The sequence below is a fragment of the Electrona antarctica genome (genome assembly GCF_951216825.1).
Source record: "Electrona antarctica genome assembly, chromosome: 11".
NCBI classification, from domain to species: Eukaryota; Metazoa; Chordata; class Actinopteri; order Myctophiformes; family Myctophidae; genus Electrona; species Electrona antarctica.
This window is the reverse complement of record NC_136792.1, coordinates 38,527,516-38,545,716: the sequence shown is the minus strand read 5'-3', so window position 1 is coordinate 38,545,716 and position 18,201 is coordinate 38,527,516. Positions and strand designations below refer to the sequence as shown.

At 42.4% G+C, this 18,201-nt stretch overlaps 1 protein-coding gene across 3 annotated transcripts in view; it reads left to right on the top strand.

Annotated features, from left to right (window-relative positions):
- Positions 1-2,033: 2,033 nt before the first annotated feature.
- mark4b (MAP/microtubule affinity-regulating kinase 4b) overlaps positions 2,034-18,201 on the top strand; it is a 72,730-nt gene continuing 56,562 nt past the window's right edge. For all 3 annotated transcript variants that reach the window (XM_079513397.1, XM_079513396.1, XM_079513398.1), the window contains exon 1: positions 2,034-3,255. In XM_079513397.1, coding sequence (XP_079369523.1) covers positions 3,205-3,255 — 51 coding nt within the window. In that variant the 5' untranslated portion in view covers positions 2,034-3,204. The remainder of the gene's footprint in view (positions 3,256-18,201) is intronic.

The window sequence follows — 18,201 nt, the reverse complement described above, 5'->3', positions numbered from 1 at the left end:
TATACCATACTGTACGTCAAATGTAAACCATACCCACGCTAGTTAAAAATACACATGAAGTTACAGTTGTATTCCTTTAAATAGCAGGATGCACCATATGTAAGGTTGGTTATCATCCAAATGGCTTCTGCGAAAAATATTGGGTAAAAACTGGCACAATTGGCAGTGTTTCCAGTAAGGAGGTGGCGAGGGATAATGTCCTTGTTGTGTAGCGGTACAACACTGACCCACCAATGAATCAGAGACCAGGGTTCAATTCCCGGCAGCAGTGACTGAGACTTGCATGACTGGATGCTCCAGTCATGCAGGTGAGGGATCATATTTGTGTCTTTGCACCAGGACTCTGTATTGCTGTTAAAATGACAATTATATGTTCTGATTATTTTTCATTTGATAATACATTTGTAAGCCTATATATAATATATAAACATTTTTTATTTATTCTGCTGGTCACCTAATCTTAGTCTGCTTCTTTTGAAGTATATTGATAATATATATTATTGTTATAATTATGCTGTGTCTTTTTACATTTACATTGGATTAGCCTATGTTATCTCTCTAGCCAAGAAATCTGTTATTGTTATGCCTTTTGACATAGACGAACATTTGTTTGTTATATTGTATTTTCTTGTCTCTGCACCCTAGTACCTAATAGGTACAGGGCTCAAAATGGCACTTTTGTTTTGTGCAGCGTAATGGACCATAAAAACTTGAGAAGATTTCATCCTTAACCCTCAGCCTGACATTCCTTTTGTTCAATGGGCTATAAGTGTATGAGATATGTTTCCCCTATTAATTGATTTGATAATAGGCTACCACATAAAGTAGACTTCATGACTTGAGAGATGTTGTGCATTAGGGCCTATGGCCGTAGGCTATTAAAGGCAGATTTTCTCTTCCAGGGCGAACAAAAACCTTTTTATATATTGTCACATGGATGATGGACAAACTGGACTAATACTGGAGTAAATATAGCCTATGTGTGAAGTGAAAGTGCATGCTGAAATCGACAAATAACATGCTTAACGGCTAATCCTGAACCTAAAGCCCAAACCACACCAGTTGCAACTTCTTAATAGAGGGTATGCATGTGACATAATCATCATACCCGGAAGTTATGCGGGAACGCCTACTGAGTGTCCAAAAACTACTTTCTGACCTTGATAGCCCATACATCCAAACAGAAAAGTCCTATTTGATTGCATTAAATGACTTTAAACAACATTAAATTAACTTTGTCACTCACTTTGCCACTCGATCTGCCATTCACTTTAAGCATGCGCATACCCTCTACGGACACTTCACGCCTTTTGCACCCAAATCTTATTTTAATTATGTTTGGGGTTCCTGGGGTTTGTATGCGTGTAATATGTGTTTTTTTGATATTTTAGTATTTCAAAGTGTCCATGATGTCATGGACGCGTGATTATGTATCCCAACAAAGTTCTAGGAAAGCCCTGGTGTGATTGGCCAGTAGTCGCTGTGATTGACAGTTCTCGTTTTCTTCAGCTGAAGATACTATGTGAGAGTGTCGATGACATCATGGGCACTGTGAAATACTATTCAATATCTAAAAACACATATTACCCACATACAAACCCCAGTAAAGTGTTTCTTGTCTCCCAAACATAATTAAAATAGGATCTGGTTGCAAAAGGGGTGAAGTGTCCCTTTAAGGTCAACCACACCATTGCAACTCAACATTGGTGTGGTTGTCTGACCTTAAAACGGTTTTGTCCCAAGGAGTTGCAACTGGTGTGGTTTGGGCTTAACAGTCACAAATATTGGGTAGGCCTATAATAACGGGCACGGTCAGTAGGTTTTCTTACATTTCTTTGTAGCAGGCTGAGGCTGCAGTAGACAGTAATCTGAGTTCCCAGAAGTTTTATTTTTCGCCACTAGGGGGGCGAGAGAAAAATAAAACAGACCAAGGACTGCGAGCCGCCTAGCTGCTGGCTGTCTCAATCAATGGTGTGATTGTGCCTTTAAGAACATGGGGGATGGGCGCGCGCGCATATGTGTGTGCGGCTGTGCGCGGCCGCGTGTAGAGAGAGAGCTACCGACGCAGCAGCAGCCCTGCCTATTATCCCCATTCAGACGTCCTCTTCCCCTCTCTCTCGCTCTCTCTTGTCAAAGACGACAGTTTTGGGGGGGCCGGGGGCTGCCGCTTTCTGACGGTTCCAGTAATCGCAATGTTTACGAGACAGACAACTATACTTTCTCTCTCCTCCTCCTCGCCCAATGCTTTACTTTTTGTTGAAAGTAAGTTTTAACAAGCCAATGAATGAATTGGAAGCAGGGCGATGGGATTGATACTACAGCCGAGAGGGTCACCCCACCACCACCGCACATCCGTCGTTCCTTTATCCGCAATTTGCCATTGATTTCTCATTTCTCAAGGCCTTTATTAATCTGCACTGAGATGTTTGGTTCCAACTCCTCCTCGTCGTGGTTTAACGGATGAAATCCTGGTGTTTGTGCGAGACTCTACGTCCATGTCAACCTGAAAAATCTTTTCTCAACTAATACGAGTCCATGGTCGCGGCGAGGCGCACGGTGCTTCTGAAAATATTGCTGTGCTGTTGTTTGTTTCATCGATTGTTTTAATCGGTTCCTCTTCTTGATGACGATGTGAGACCCCTCGTTCCTCCTTCTGGCCACTGAGTGAAGATACACCCATGATCATCACGGGTCGAAGGACAAAACGGGAGGATATACTATTAAACACAAACTGAGATGGTACGACAGTCTGTGAAAAGGAAATCTATTTGAGTTATTATTATTTTAATGTTCCAAGATGAGGCTTATTGGTTGGTCTTCTCGACAGCCTCTCCCTACTACTACAACATCAGACAGACATGAAGTGGATGTAAACAGGACGCAATTGTTCAGCCAGTTTCACACGTCTAATTTTGCTGTATCATTTTCACGGTGATCGGCACTGCCTTCAGACTGTGTGACAATGTGGATTGTATAATAAGACATACCTAACAATTCCCTAATAGCAACCCCGGGTTTTACTGGGCTGGAAGAAGAGGCATCGACTGCCCAGGAGGAGCAGTGGAAAGACTTGAGACTTGGTGGTGGTGGTGTGGCTGTTGGTGCTGCTTTGCGGCCACCGCCGTGAACAGGACAGTACTCCTAAAATCCCGTTCATATTGACTATTATTATTGTGGCTGGACAGTGAAGATCACTCAGGAACAATGTCTTCACGCGCAGCACTGCCTGGTGGGATCGAGCGGAATACGGACCATGTAAGTATAAAACTGGGCGTTCAGTTCAGCTCACACACCAACATTACGTTTTATTGTCCCTTTAAAATCTCTGCGGGCCGGGGCTTATAGTCTAGTCTGCCATGTGTATAGAGAGAGCAGCTGTAATCAAGAAAGGCCACGGTAGACCCGTTAATCTCCTCATTTGGGACGATCGAAATGGGCAGAAAGGCCATAGGCTACCCTTTAGTGAATGTGCATTGATGCCTGCCTCTATGGTCGTTCACGCTGAAAAGAACGTCAGTTTTCCTAGGCGTTTTATCCTCCATTAAACTAGCACAGGCATAAAGTACATATTGTCCATGAATGTGTGTCTAAAAAAACAGACCACCTCAAGTCTACCGGTGTCCCCAATGCGCATGTCTGTCTTCAGTAAACGAAACGGTAACTGCCAGGAGGCGATCAATAATTAATGCTTTTGATGTAAGAAATACCTATCTCTATCCACTCATCCATTCCGCCCCCTCCACAAGCTTTCTGTCAATACATCCATCCACCCATCCTTCTTCTCTCTTCATCGATACCCCCACCCTTCCCTCGACCTTCCTCCCTCTCTCTATGTGCCACTGCCTCCACCCACCCATGTCTTTCCCCACTCTCTCATCACCTCTCCATGCCACCCATCCCTCCACACACACCCATGATGACCCATCCCTCCTATCGACATTCGCCTCATCTCTCTTCTGTTGGTACATACATGATACATTATTTATCCACGTATCACCTCTTGATGCAGACCTTTCATCTATCCCTCTCCCCTAATCCACCTATACGGTATCTGTTCAGCCTCCTTCCGCCTGGCCTCCATCTTTTCACCTTTCGTTGTCAAACTCACCATTCTAAAAGGGGAGGAGGGCCTCTTTTTCATTATCGGTCTGTCCTACATTTGCCCAATTTGAACAGGCATTCTTCAATTATTTTCTAATTTGTTTCACAAATTCATGGTGCACCTCAGTGGGGAAACAACGGTGCACAATGTGCTGTGTCAGGCTAGGCCAGCTTGTCTCAAGAACATCTCTCTATAAAATGCAACAGAAATAGGACTTTTGGTTGAAGCACTAGTGGAAGAATTTATCCGGGGGGGACAATGTGTGTTTTGTTTTTATCAAACTCAGAACTGAATACCTCACACAGCTGAGTATGCCTGTTATATGCAATTATGCATACATCACTGACAGACGTACACCCATCATCCTGACTACCACTTATGACAGATAGATGTCTTTATTATCAGCACAAGAACCTGCCAGCCAAAGAGCAGAGTGAAATATTATCTGCATCTCACTGTAGCCCAGCCCCATATATTCTATCCTGCCAAAAATGTTATTTTGTGGTATTAACACTTTCATTTTCATTGACTTGAAAACGAAACCATATCGGGAGGACCGCTGACCATTAAAACACATGCAAATGTGTTACTGCTGTGTGCATTTGATAGGGCTGCATTGACTGGTGATGTAAGTCTGTGTTGTTCATTAATGGGCTGTGTTGGTATAGTCAGTATGAAGCTCAATTAATAGAACTAGTCCTTACCCGTTTGAATATTATGTAAACACCAAATGATGTACAGTGTGGGTAATGCGATTTAATAGATCATAGTATTGATGTTGTTGTATGTATTTTGAGTTGTACTCGGTCGGGGACTGGGGGAGAGAGTTGGGATGAAGTTGGGATGGGCACAACATTAATAATATTAGGCAGGTGGTCCGCGAAGCATGCCGTGACATGCATCAGACGTAGTACTGAAACTCTCCCTTTCACCAGCCAGGGGTATACACAGTATATTAATATTGTCTGGATTAATTGAATAGCTTTGTCCAGTCCCCCCTTTTCAAACCGTTGAGTTTAGGAATCCCCAAACCAACCACATAGCTAACTGGCTTCCCTTCCTGATCTTGCACCAGTTCTGTCTCCATACTCCAGTGTCAGACTGAATGTGAGCTATCACAGTCAGATGTTTATTTCCTATGATCCATCCTGGCACAAACCCAGAGCCATAGCATTTTTAGATGTGGCAAAATCCAGAAGATATTTCATCATCTGATGTGAATCTTGGGGGTGGTCTGTTTGGCCAGTCCAGATACAGCATGCATTTTATCCTAACAACACTCACTGCTATTCCTTACTTGTATGTTTTTGTGTACTTTAAGTCTAGTCTGGAAGTTGATTCAGATGAGGCCAAATCAGTTTTCCAAGAGCAGAGCATGGTCTTGTAGTGTGATGCATTGTAAGAGAAATTATATGCACAGTAGTTGTCTGAGTCATTAAACATGGGAATTCTTTATAAAGCCAGTAGGGGAGAAAAAAAAGCTACGTTAAGCTTTAAGTCAGACAGCAGAATGATTGCTTTGCTCTCTCAGTCACAAGCCACACTTGTTAGCAACCTCACCATGGCAACAGAGGGGGGTCTTCCACACACACACACATACATGCACGCGCACACACGCACGCACACACACACTGTTCCCTTTATTCCTTCTCTCTTGCACTGTCTCTCTCTCTCCAAAAAGACAACCAACCAGACACACACACACACACACACACACACACACGTTTCACAGTGAAAAGAAGGGGTTCTGAGCAGGAGGAAACTGACACTCCTCTCCTGCGAGGGTCCTATCACATTGCTGTGCATAGGCCTCCCAGAAGGCATGTGTGTAATTAAATGATGCTAGACTGTATCGTGTTCCTCATGTATTGTCTCCATGGGAAAGACGCAGTGGATATATGTATGGGAAATGATGAACTAGGAAATAATCTGAATATGTTGTAGAAAAGCGGAACATACAAGTTAATAATCTATTTATTCAGGATTTCAACTACAACTTCAATTTATTGTCACATGATCACATCACAGGGCTATAGGTGTAAAGTTATTTGCAGTTATGTTTTTGTACACTCAACCATCATTTGAGTCACTCCTCTCCTCCACTATTTTCCTCTTCTCGTTGCAACACAAACACACCTGTGCCTGAAGAGCTGAGATCAAAGTCAGACCAGACAGTTATATTCCAAAAAATTTTTTATTTGTCTTGTGTATTCTTCCCTCATTCAGTGGTCTCCTCTCCAGCTGCCAGTGGTCAGTGACTAAGCATACCTACTCTCTTGGTACTCTCATCTCTGCCTCAAAAGTCCTCGTCTTGACCCTACCACTACTTTATCCTAGTGCAAGCTCATCTTGCAGATCTGCTGCAGTATCTACTATAAAGTGTAATTAGTGTCGATGGATTTTTCATGTATAATAAGATGCCCAAAATGGGGAAGCCTTAGTGTCCCTATTCTGGGGCAAACATTTGGCGAAAATATACGATTGAGTTCAACCACAAAAGCTTGCTATTCGGCTATTCACCGACCATATTTGGAAACCAGAAGAAGTGCCCCTCGGGGCACAGGTCTCCACCAGGATTGATATTTGGATAAAATCTGAAGGACTAATATAAAAAAGAGTGTTGGGCCTCCTGGTGGTGCTCGAAAAGGCAGAATTGAAAAATGCCGGCCAGATGTTTTTCCTTGGGCTTTAGGGAGTGTACAGACTGTGCAAACTGTGTTTCGTGCATAGTGCATACAAAGTTTTATTCAGATCGGTGCATGTGACTTGGCCTGTTATAGCGCCACCATGAGGCTGATCTGAAAAAAGTGGCTAGTGCTTCCTCAGCCTAGTGGGAATATGCTTGCACAGTTTCACTGCACTCGGGCCCTGCATTTATGATTTGCAGCATTTTGTACAAAACGGTAGCCTGGCCCCAGCCCTGAATCGCTAGCCACGCCCATTAAGAAAATATATTCTGGCGATTCAATAATGAAGTGAAACGAAATGAAAATTTGTGTCAGGCTAACAAAACGGGCAGTCTTAAACTTTGGAAGGCAATCTTAGCCAATCAGTGTAGAATCTGAGAAATCCAACAGATTCGTCGTGATCACATGACTACAGAGGTCATGTGTACCGATTTGCATGAGATTTGGATGAAATCTGTGCGACTAATATAAACGTGTGTGTATGTGTGCGCGCACATGTACACACATGTAATACTGCGTGCATTTGTCAATAAACCAATGGGTCCTTCCTGGTAGAACAGGACTGTTGTGTTCCCCAACAACAGTGACAGCTTCTGAGGTTCATTAGTGCGCTGCCCTGACTTGTTAGCCAAAACTTGGCAGCCTTTTCCGATAGCCCTGGTGGCATTCAGTTGAGTTCACCTTTGAACATGGCAGTTAGTAGTTGGTCCAGTTATAAACAACTTGGAGCTTTTAATCAAATGGTTCAGCGACTCGAGTTTAACCTTGTACGATCTGCATGATATGAGGGTAGGTGACATTTGCTTTTCTGGCACACAAAGCCAAGCTTCGGTGCATTGTTTTCAAGCCAGCTAATTCAACTGAAGTGAGAGTGAGTTATGGGTGTAACAAGGTTGGAAAAGGACATTTTGAATTGAAGGTCACTCTTTTGCATTCCTGGATTGATGGGGGAAATGAAGGGGGCGATAGTGATGCCCTGCCTTCTTGTTTACTACTGTTTACTGTTTGAGCAAGTCACGCAAACCCTCAAGTTCTCCATTGGAGCTACTCTGTAGCCTGTTCTAATAATCAGTTGGGCACATCACAGCAGGTGTATCCGTAATTGTGTCTAGTTGCTGAAAAAGTGCAACCAAATCCATGCGCTTTACCTGCACATATTAGCAGTGGATGCATGCACAGACACGTTCAGTTTTTAATTGATTGTCATCAACAGTGACACTTATTCACAAAGTTGCTTTGATTTGGATGATATTCAGATGTTATGTCATAAGAGGCTGCTTTCCTGGCAACAATTGTATAATAATTATATAGACTAGAGACTCGCTTATCAGTTCATACTTCTGTTCCCATCTGGACATGTACAAACAAGCTCACTGTCGCATAACATGTAGACATGCACATATAAATACTGCCAAAATGACACAAATGCCCACAAATATACAGATAGACTGATAAACAGGATCAAACATGGACTCATACACATACACTGTTGGACACAAACATAGTTGTGTGCATTGCGTAATGGGGATCTTCCATTCTGTAGGCTCCCAGGTGTCGCCTTACTCTGTTGTGTCTTCACACGCATAAGTTACAAATGTGATCATGACACAATATCTGTGTTTGTGTACATTTGTGCATCTATGCTGCAGCTCCCATGTATGAATATATATGCAAAAGGTCTGCTGACTGAGTTATTTTCATTGTTTGTTGTGTGGTGTTGAGGATATTTTATTTTATTTTGCAAACTGTATGGTGAATCTAGTCTACGCGGTGCACCTAATAAAGGGGAAGAGGGATGTAATTTTTGTTCAAAAGTTCTTTGTTTGAAAGAACAAATTAGTCAACTGTTGACGGACACGTCCACATCAGGAATGTGACATCCATGGTGACGGTTTAGGCTCACAATACTTGGGAATCTGGAATGTCCCTGTGTGGAACTCACTGCACTGGATAGTTATCGGCCGATTGTGCCAGTTCATCACCATCAAAGTAGAGGCCTCAGAGTGTTATAGTGTACGTGGTTTTCTTTGTGCTAAAAAGCTATTGTGATAGTACTCATTGCTATAGAGTGTTTGTTCAGTAACAGGAGTCTCCATGTCTCTCTAGCTTTTTATTAAACAGAAAATGCATTTTCGGAAAATGAAACTGGGATACCAATTTTATCCAATCAGTATAGCGAACGCAGTCAGGAATCTACAGATTAAACAAGTGGAATTGTATAAGTGATGACACAAAGAAATGAGGAGACAAAATTGTAACTGGAAAAATTGAGCTCATAAATAGCTACTCTGTCCTGATCGGCTGAAATTGTGTCACCTACCTGTAAATGTATTTTCTGTTTATTAAAAGGGAAGTGGCCATTTGGTTCTGCAGTTTTTTTCTTTATTGGGACAGACAGTAGAAAAAGTTAGACAGTACAAGAGAAGCAAGCATGGGAGACGAGACTGTAACAGAGTTACAAGCTTTGATGTGTCTAGTATAGAAACCCCTTGTTTCAACCAATTCATCACATTGCCAGTGCTATTATGTTGGATTAAATGTTAGACATGTAATGTCTGGGTCACAACTGTTTTAAAATAAGAAAAGGAAAAGCGTGACAGCCACAGACTTGCAATATAGCCTAGCTGATCTGAGGACAGACATACTGACTTGCTGGTATTGAAGATGTAAGACCATGGGAGACTAGGTCAGTTCAGTGCTAATCCTTGTGTAGACTGTAGAGAACAAAATCCTTCCCGACAAAACGCATATTGCTTTTGGAACGAGGGCGAGGAACCATTGAGGAAGGTTGTGCAGTGGAACATTATGCAAACCTTGCCTAGTCATGGTGAGACAGACAGGCATGGTAGAAGAGTGAGGGAGTGAGATAACACAATCGATGTGTCTCACAGAGAGGGGTGAAGAGATAGACAGATGCGAGAGAGACTCAGGAGTGACTCATCACTTTAATCCATTGCATCTGATTTCAACAAAATAAATCTTTTTGTCTGGTCTGGTGACCGATGCCCTGGGGTGAGGGAGATGCTGAATAACCTGGCAGACCTCCAGAGAAACAGTGAAAGTAGCACTCTGTCTGTGTGCCCACATTTTAGCTCAGTCTCTCTCCGTCTGTCTACAGTTGAGCCCTCTGTTTCTCTGTGTACAGTACTTTTCTCTATCTCGGTCTTCATCTATCGCTAACTTCAATGTGGACGGTTTAGTAGTCTGTATGCACCTCGGATGGACGATCCTGTTGCACTTTGCATACTCGATTCAGGCCATGCCAGGCCAGCCCATCCCAGGGGAGGGAAGTTGTTGTCATTTGACCTATGATGTCAGGTGGTTGTCCTAAATCCTTAGAGTATATATGAATAGAGACGGCACCCGGAGGAAACCCTGAGGCGCAATGGACATAGTGGGCGAATGTATTATTGCAGCGTGGGCCAAACACATGAACGCGCTGGTCCGTTGACTATCATTGCGCACGTTCATGATGACACGTGAACGCGGTTTCAGTGCAATGGCAGCGCGTTCATGTTCTTGGCCCAATCAATCCCAGAATGCACTCTGTTCCTACAAGGAAGGAGGAGTGAAATCGCCTCATGCGCTTTTGAGCAACTTAATGCAAGTGGATGGGAGGAGAACTCGGGTGACGTCTCTATTCATATATACTCTAAGCCTAAATCCCCTATGTTGGCCATGGCACACAAGATTTAGGTATAATAATAATAAGCCAGAAATACAGACACTCTTGACTCCTAAGTCTCCTCCAGGAGGTGGAGTTGCTGGACATGACGAATACTGAGGAGATCATAGGCTTGCCTCTTTACTTAAGGGAAGCCTAGCCATCATCACTGTCTACCTGTGTATATTTAATTTAGCAAATCAGCCCTCAACGGCTTCTGACAGAAATATGAGGAGGGGACCCCTCCCCTATTGGGCGGGGATTCTCTTTCTTTTTGAGTGGTTGTTTTTCACCATTTGTGCGCAACCTAACACACACGCACATATTAACTGTATATATGATGATTTCGGGTGTGCCAGTACAGTACAGTGACAGTAGAGGGTACAGTAGAAGGACCCCCACACGGTAACTTTTTTCCATTTCTCATTTCTCCTGTGGGTCTGGAACTTTAAAAGGAAATTTAAAAGCTGATGGCTAAATATTAAATAAGAGCCACCGAGTAATTGTGGCATTCATAATCTGATTACTTGATTTAATTTCAATAATCGGTGGATTAATATCGACTATCCAAAATAACTTGTTAGATGCAGCCCTAGTGTAGCTATGCCGATAATATTAGACGACTGATAATATCATGTGGCATTCTTGGAATAAGTCAGCTGACCTTTCTTTGGATGCAGAGAAGGCTTAAACAGGGACAGGGTGGAGTAGCAAAATCCTTCTTAAACCCTGGAGTCATTTGATTTCACCTCAAAGTTTATTAACTGGATTAAGCTTTTTTTTTTAACCAATCCTAGGGCCTCCATTATAACAAATTGTGTTATTTAACAGCGTTTTGAGCTGCATAGGGGCATATGCCTAAACTGCCTTTTTCATCATCATCTTGGTGCTTGGGGAACAATATAAAAGCGTACAACTACTGGTTGTCCGGTGTCGGCGGTGTGAATGCGTCACAGCTGTGGTCGTTCGTAAATAAGGCACACTGTGACGTCACCGCCCACCACACTCAACAAACTGACCACATTCCCGGTGCGCATTTCCGAACGCACCCTTAATGAACTGGTGGGTGTGGCCACATAAAAACACAAGTTTAACACTTTCTGTACACTATTTTGAAAGAAATCTTCCTAGTATAATCATAATACCTGATGATCATTTTTTAGGGGGGAGAAAAATCACGGCACTCCATCTTTAAATCTTTTAATGATCTGAGGTGCCATTATGACCTCTGCATCATTTGTTGAAGTTACAGGTTAGACACTTTGTCTACTCTAAATCCTTTGGGTCTATCTTAACACCTCACCCTAGCTAGTATATGCATGTACTGACACAATTAATGGGTGGCTTTGGTAAAGTACAATAGGACTCTTCTGAAAGTCTCAAGGGGGAATAGTAGGATTCTTCATAACTTAAAAAAGATGCCAAGGAACTCAAAACCGGCTTGATTCAATTAAAGCTTTTAAACCGGATTTACTATACCCCAACCAAATGACATAGTCCGATTAACACCAACTTGACGTACAGGATATGCCAAGTTAATAATGAGGATACAATGTGGGGTTTCCTCGCCTCGCCTATCTTGGGCTACCCTGTGCCTTTAAAGGGCCAATGAACCATTGTGGCATGCATTATGGGTACAGACGTCATTAATACTACACTGTAAACTCTGCCCCTGCTGTGAACCTAGTGGAACATTCAGCCGGAGAGACTAGCTGTGATGGAAGACTTGTGACTAGGGTAGAAATATATCATTGTGTTGAAGTCTACTCTGGGTATCCATTCTATCCAACTTTCCATGTACAAATACTGTATATACATGTCAATATTGTGTTGTTGTAGACACACGCTAGTATCTTACAGATTCTGATGGCAGATGTATTCATGTTTTGAACACAGCTTCAGTCCTGAAGCCATACAAACCACAGAAAAATGACATCGTTGTCATTTTTCTGTCAATGTTCACTTCCTGGTCTCGCCTACCAGGAAACGCCTGTGGTGCTTTGTTAGGACAGCATGTGACCATCTCTTACGTCAGAGCAGGAAATGAAGCAAAATTTCAGTTTACAAAGTTTCCTGCAGATGTGACTAGCCTAAAAGCGAGTGCATGTGTTTGGTCTGACATATACTAACAGTCCGACAGGCATTTGTCTGACACCCTACGCAAAACCCAACCCTAAACCTAACCTCACAGTTTTAACCTGCCACACATGTCTGGAGCCACGGGTTACTTGTAACCTGCCACAGGTTAGTTACTTAGTTTTATCAAAGCAAACCAATATGGCTTATTTCACCACCCCAAATAAATAATGAGATTGGGCACTACTCTAAACTTTATATAGAGACAGTGTAGTTTGTAAGGGTGAGATCACAGGAGAGGGTGTCAGGGATGTGACACTATGACTGCAGAACATGTTCGAAACAATACCATCACCCACACAACAGCCTAAAAGTGCTCTTTCTTTTTTTTATATGATTTATGGGATAACCAGTATGAGGGATGTGACTATTAGGGTTTTTGTAAGAGATTTACAAACGTTATGCTGCATAATTTGCACGCCACTGGTTTTTCATCTAGCTTGTCGAAACGCCCTTTACACAAATCCAACATTACACTCACAAGTTGCCAGCAGCAGCCACTTGAGTAAAACACATACACACTGTGTGCTCCTCTCCTGTTTGGAAAACACTGTAGCTACTGTAGTTTTATATTTTGAACATTTTGGAATAAAATGTTTTCACAAAACATCTATTTAAGCAACACACACTGATTTTCTTTATTTTATTTTTGGAACACAGTTCTTCTATTACATGAAGTTAGGACTTTGGTACTTTATTATGGCAGGCTTACAGTCATGGTGTACAATGTTGTTTCTTACTTGTGTGTTGTGGTAATACTATTTTAAGAGGCCGTGTTAAGGTGAGTGACATTGTTAAGAGGTGTTTACAGTGTTTTAACCCATTTAGACCTGAGGACACATTTGATCTCTCACCTTATAGCTTTTAACCACTTTATCCATTATTTTTAAACGCATCTGTTGAAAAATAGCCGATCTACAAGCTCACCGATCCCTGCGCTAAGAGTTTGTAGATCTGCTATATTTGAAAAATTGTTAATGTATGCATGCACATCTTTGAATATACACTCTTTCACAGCAAACGTTTTTAACTCTAGTCCGTGGAACAACATATTTTGAGATGGGGGGGGGGGGAAATACGTATCATACTGGGAGTCCTTGACATGAGTATGTCAGGGGAGAGGGGCTCAGGGGACAGGGGCTCAGGGGACAGGGGTAGAGTGGCTGGTCGAGCGGCCGGGTGGGAACTGAGATTCCCAGTTCGAACCCAGGCTCCCCCACAGTCCCCCAGAATTGGGGGGGGTGTGCCTGGATAAAAGCGCTATATAAATGCACCATTTATCATTCAAGTTGTGTTGTGTGATGACGGTATTACATTTTGTGAGGTGACAGTGGTGGTGTGTTGGGACAGCGTGAATTCCGTTTGTGTCCGAGCATAGGCATGGTAACGCCCCGCCTGCCTGTGATTGGCCTACCGACACTGCCCGTCTTGACTGTCCTCCGAGCTCCGTCCGAGGTGGATATGCTGGATGCCTGGATAGTCCGATGCGAGGTTACTCCGTGGTGGGAAATAATACAAGTAGTATGGTATGATACAAGAGAACGCTAACTTGTACGTTTTATTTTTGTAGAAGAGGCAAACTAATATTGTTTATGCCGTTTGCTTTGAAGGAATAATTGATTGAACATGCACGCCATACTATGATTTGATTTGGGTAAATAAAGTGTTAGTAACACTTTATTTACCCAAATCAAATCATAGTACAACATGCGTATTCAATCAAAGCAAACAGCATAAAGTTTGCCTCTTCTACAAAAATAAAACTTACAAGTTAGTTACAAGGCTGCATTCTATCGCGCGTGCCAAGCTGTCATTCTCTTGTTGTATTATTTATTTCTCAATCTCACCACGGAGTAACCTCGCGTCTCGGAGGACAGTCAAGACGGGCAGTGTCAGTAGACCAATCGCAGGCAGGCGGGGCGTTACCATGCCTATGTCTGCCTGAGTCGGACACAAACGGAATTCACGCTGTTGGGACAGTGTGTGAAGTGGTGGTGTGTTTGTTGTGCAGTGTAGAGAGGCCCAGTGCCTCTAGCCTAGGGCTAAGAGGTCAAGAGTCAGCACAATTGGAGAGAGGAAATGGACTTGTGTGTGTGTGACTGTGTGTGCGAGGGAGTGTAAGATTTTGGAGTTGAATTTCATCTGTATTGATATTGTTACAACTGACGGCCTGGACAAACGGAACATGTTGCGTCTATGTGTTCCGTTTGTCTGCGCATGTGTGTAACTGTATTTGTGTCCCAGGGTTTTGCCCTTTGAGGGCGTAATGATGACTATAAAGTCAACTTTATTTGTATGGCACCTTTCCCTGCGACATACTAGCGTCATGTCCAGGGGGTGTACTTGTACATCAAGCTGCCTCACGCTACAGAAACAGGAGATAGGCTCCTGCCCTATGGGCCTCATGGCTCGGCAAGGCTACTTACTTACTTACTACCTTTCATAAAACAAGTCCTAACTGCCGGGTGCAGAAAGCTTTAGTTTATGAACATCTACAGTATAATCAGTTTGTGTGCCGCAGCCTCTGCCTCAACGCATGGCTTCACGTTGCGGCGTTCAGAGTATGGGATTCATGCCGTTCAGACTATGGGTTTTATGGGTAAGTCTCCATTGGCTTAGAGAGGCAGCCAATCATGAAAAAGTGTCCACTACGGTCGCTACTAGAGGTTGTAGTGAATGTAGGCCAGGATGCTTTTCAAGCACCTGGCAAAAAAAACATGCAGCTGAAAGTGCTTTACATTAAAGAGATTACAAAAAAGATCAACTTAGAAAGAAAGCAGCTACAAATTCTACAATTCTTAAAGCACATAATCCGTAAGAAAGTTTAGTGGTTTAGTTTGTGTTTTGTGTGTGCGTGTCCTACTTACGAATGATTTATAATTCACGTATGATTGAGTGTGTGTGTGTGTGTGTGTGTGTGTGTGTGTGTTTGAACGTGTGTACCTGCGTGTCCGTTCTTGTGTCGTTGTCAGCTGGGGGTATTGTGTAAAGACAGGATGTGTGACGCTGCAGTGTGTGTGTGTGTGTGTGTAACCTTGAGCCATCCTCGAACATATCTCTCTCCCACACACACACACACACACACACACAGAGGACTGTATCCTGGCCACCGCAGATCTCCTCCCTTTGGGTGGAGTCCAGTGTTTTTGTTGGTCATACTGCACGTCCTGACATAACGTTAAGCTCTGTTCCACACTGACAGATATAGAGGACACAGTGATACCTTTCATTGAGTTGTTATTCCTTCAGCCGATGCACCTCGTCCAGAGCAGGACCTTCAAAGGAAGCCAATTGTAAAGCCTGTGTAATATGTTGTTAATGTTGTACAACAGTCTGTATCGCTTGCTGGATATGAATGATTTTCAACTAAATGTTTAAATCAGTGCACACATTGCTGCACTTATTCCAGGTGCGAGATGATGAAGCCAATCAGTCGTGGTGTGTTGGGGTAACTAAGAGACAGGTGAAAAGTATATTTAGGTTACACAGAGAGATACGACCAGTGTAGAGAGTTAAATTAGCCAGTGTGCCAGCCTACAGAGGCATATTTAATGTTTCTGTTCGTCCCAAATACATAATCTTTATCGTCCCCAAATGCCTAATCTCGCATGCTTAGAGACGCCTCTCGCATGATCATTAAGTTGAATGATTAGTACTATGCCTGTTATATGACATCTAACGAGGGAACAGTCAAATTACATAACTTAAATATTTAAGGCCAACGTTTTTTCAACCAAGGTTCATGTTTTAGGTTGTTATTAGAGAAAGATGAGTGTTAATCTTTTTACATTTGCTGCTTTATTTCGTTTCTTTCAACTAATTTTCTTTTTTACAACGTTTTACGGCGATTAGTAGTATTACTATAATCCTACTAGACCCCAGGAAATTTCATCTGGCCACAAAATATCATGGGATGACAAACTGACATTGAGCCTACGACACCCCTTCACATTCAGTAGATCCTGTGATCTTTTGTGGCCAGATGTAATGTCCTGGGATCTAGTAGGACTATAGTAAATAACAATAATGAAATTGCCATACATTTTTGGAAAAAAATGCATAGCCACTTGTTCGAATGCCCTCGCTAAAACAAAAAGCAGCAAATGGAAAAAATAAATAAATACTATTCAATTACACTCTCGTACTTTCTCTAATAACCTAAAACATGAAACCAAAGTTGTCCTTTTCAGGAGGGTGATGGAGCAATCATACTTCTATTCCAGGCCCTAGCTTCTGCTGGTCTACAGTATATGTTTTTGAAACGGGAGGGGATGACAGGAAACATTCCTAATGGACCAAATCATTTATGAGCGAGGGGCAAAAAAAATCCCATAACAACAAGATTGATGAATGTGTCCATTCATAACACAGTAGCAGCTAGCAGAGGCATACACCCACACACATACACACAGATACAAATGGAAGATGGTTAATATGCATAGCAAAGGTTGGATTTCCATACATACATGTTAGTGGGCACGCTGATATACTTAAATCTGTCTGCACTTTTTGATTTATTTGTGATTGGGTTATTTAATATTTTTTGAATGTTAGTACTTTCAGTGAGTACAGGAAGAGCTTATTTGGACATTTCGGGTTCCTTAAATGTTTTCGCTCGACCCAAAACATAGATTTTGTGCCTCTCCGGGACCCAAACGTTCAAAATATATGAACTACTTATGCCCTATTTAAAAAATACAAAATAGTGAAAATGGCCTGCAGCATAAACTCGCATACACAAAAATGGGTCCCAGCCCATTGTTTGGGACACACTGGTTTAAACGACACCGATCCTATGGGTCTCTCTCTCTCACGCATGGAAACGTTTCAACACCTTCCTGCCTTACCCCAACTGAGGTTGCAACATAACAAGAGTGACAATATTTTTTGTTAGCTTGATGGTTGTTTTGGTTGTCCTAGATAAGAATGTGAATGTGGTTGCTATGAGACATGTTAAGTTATTGCTCCACGCTAAGCAACATGGCCTTTAAGGGCAAACGGACAGTACGAGACATTGTGGACAATAGGCAAGGCACTCCATAAACCTATCTTCCTTGAGAGGAGATGTAACTGATAATGATATTTTCCATTTCACATCATGAACATCTCATCTGATTGTCACCCTCGCATGGCAGTTATGGCTCATCTATTCAAACCAGCTTAATGTTCTTTTATTTGCAGTATGTAGAATGTAGAAGAACCAAATGCAAACCAATTAGCTTGTGTTGTGTGCAGGGAATACATTATGGTTATAGAATGATAGATATAGCTGGAGAGAACAGCTCAAGACAGAGATTCCTGGAGATCGCTTGTTGACGGCCTATGCCCCAGAAGGGGCAGTAGGCGTAAGTAAGTAAGTAATGATAGATAGAACTCGTCACACTACATGAGCCTGTGGTTGTTGCCAGTTTTCAGGAGTAAGGAGGGTAAACTTAACTATGATTTGGTGGTAAACACCACTAGCAGCAACCAATATAAAAAGATGCATTCAGTGATATTTATTATTGACAAAACATTTTAACACATTTTGAAATGTGAAAAGACCTACCAATAAAACCCTTTTCTGAGCACAACTGTGGGAACTTTGCCGCAGTGTTACGCCTACTGACATT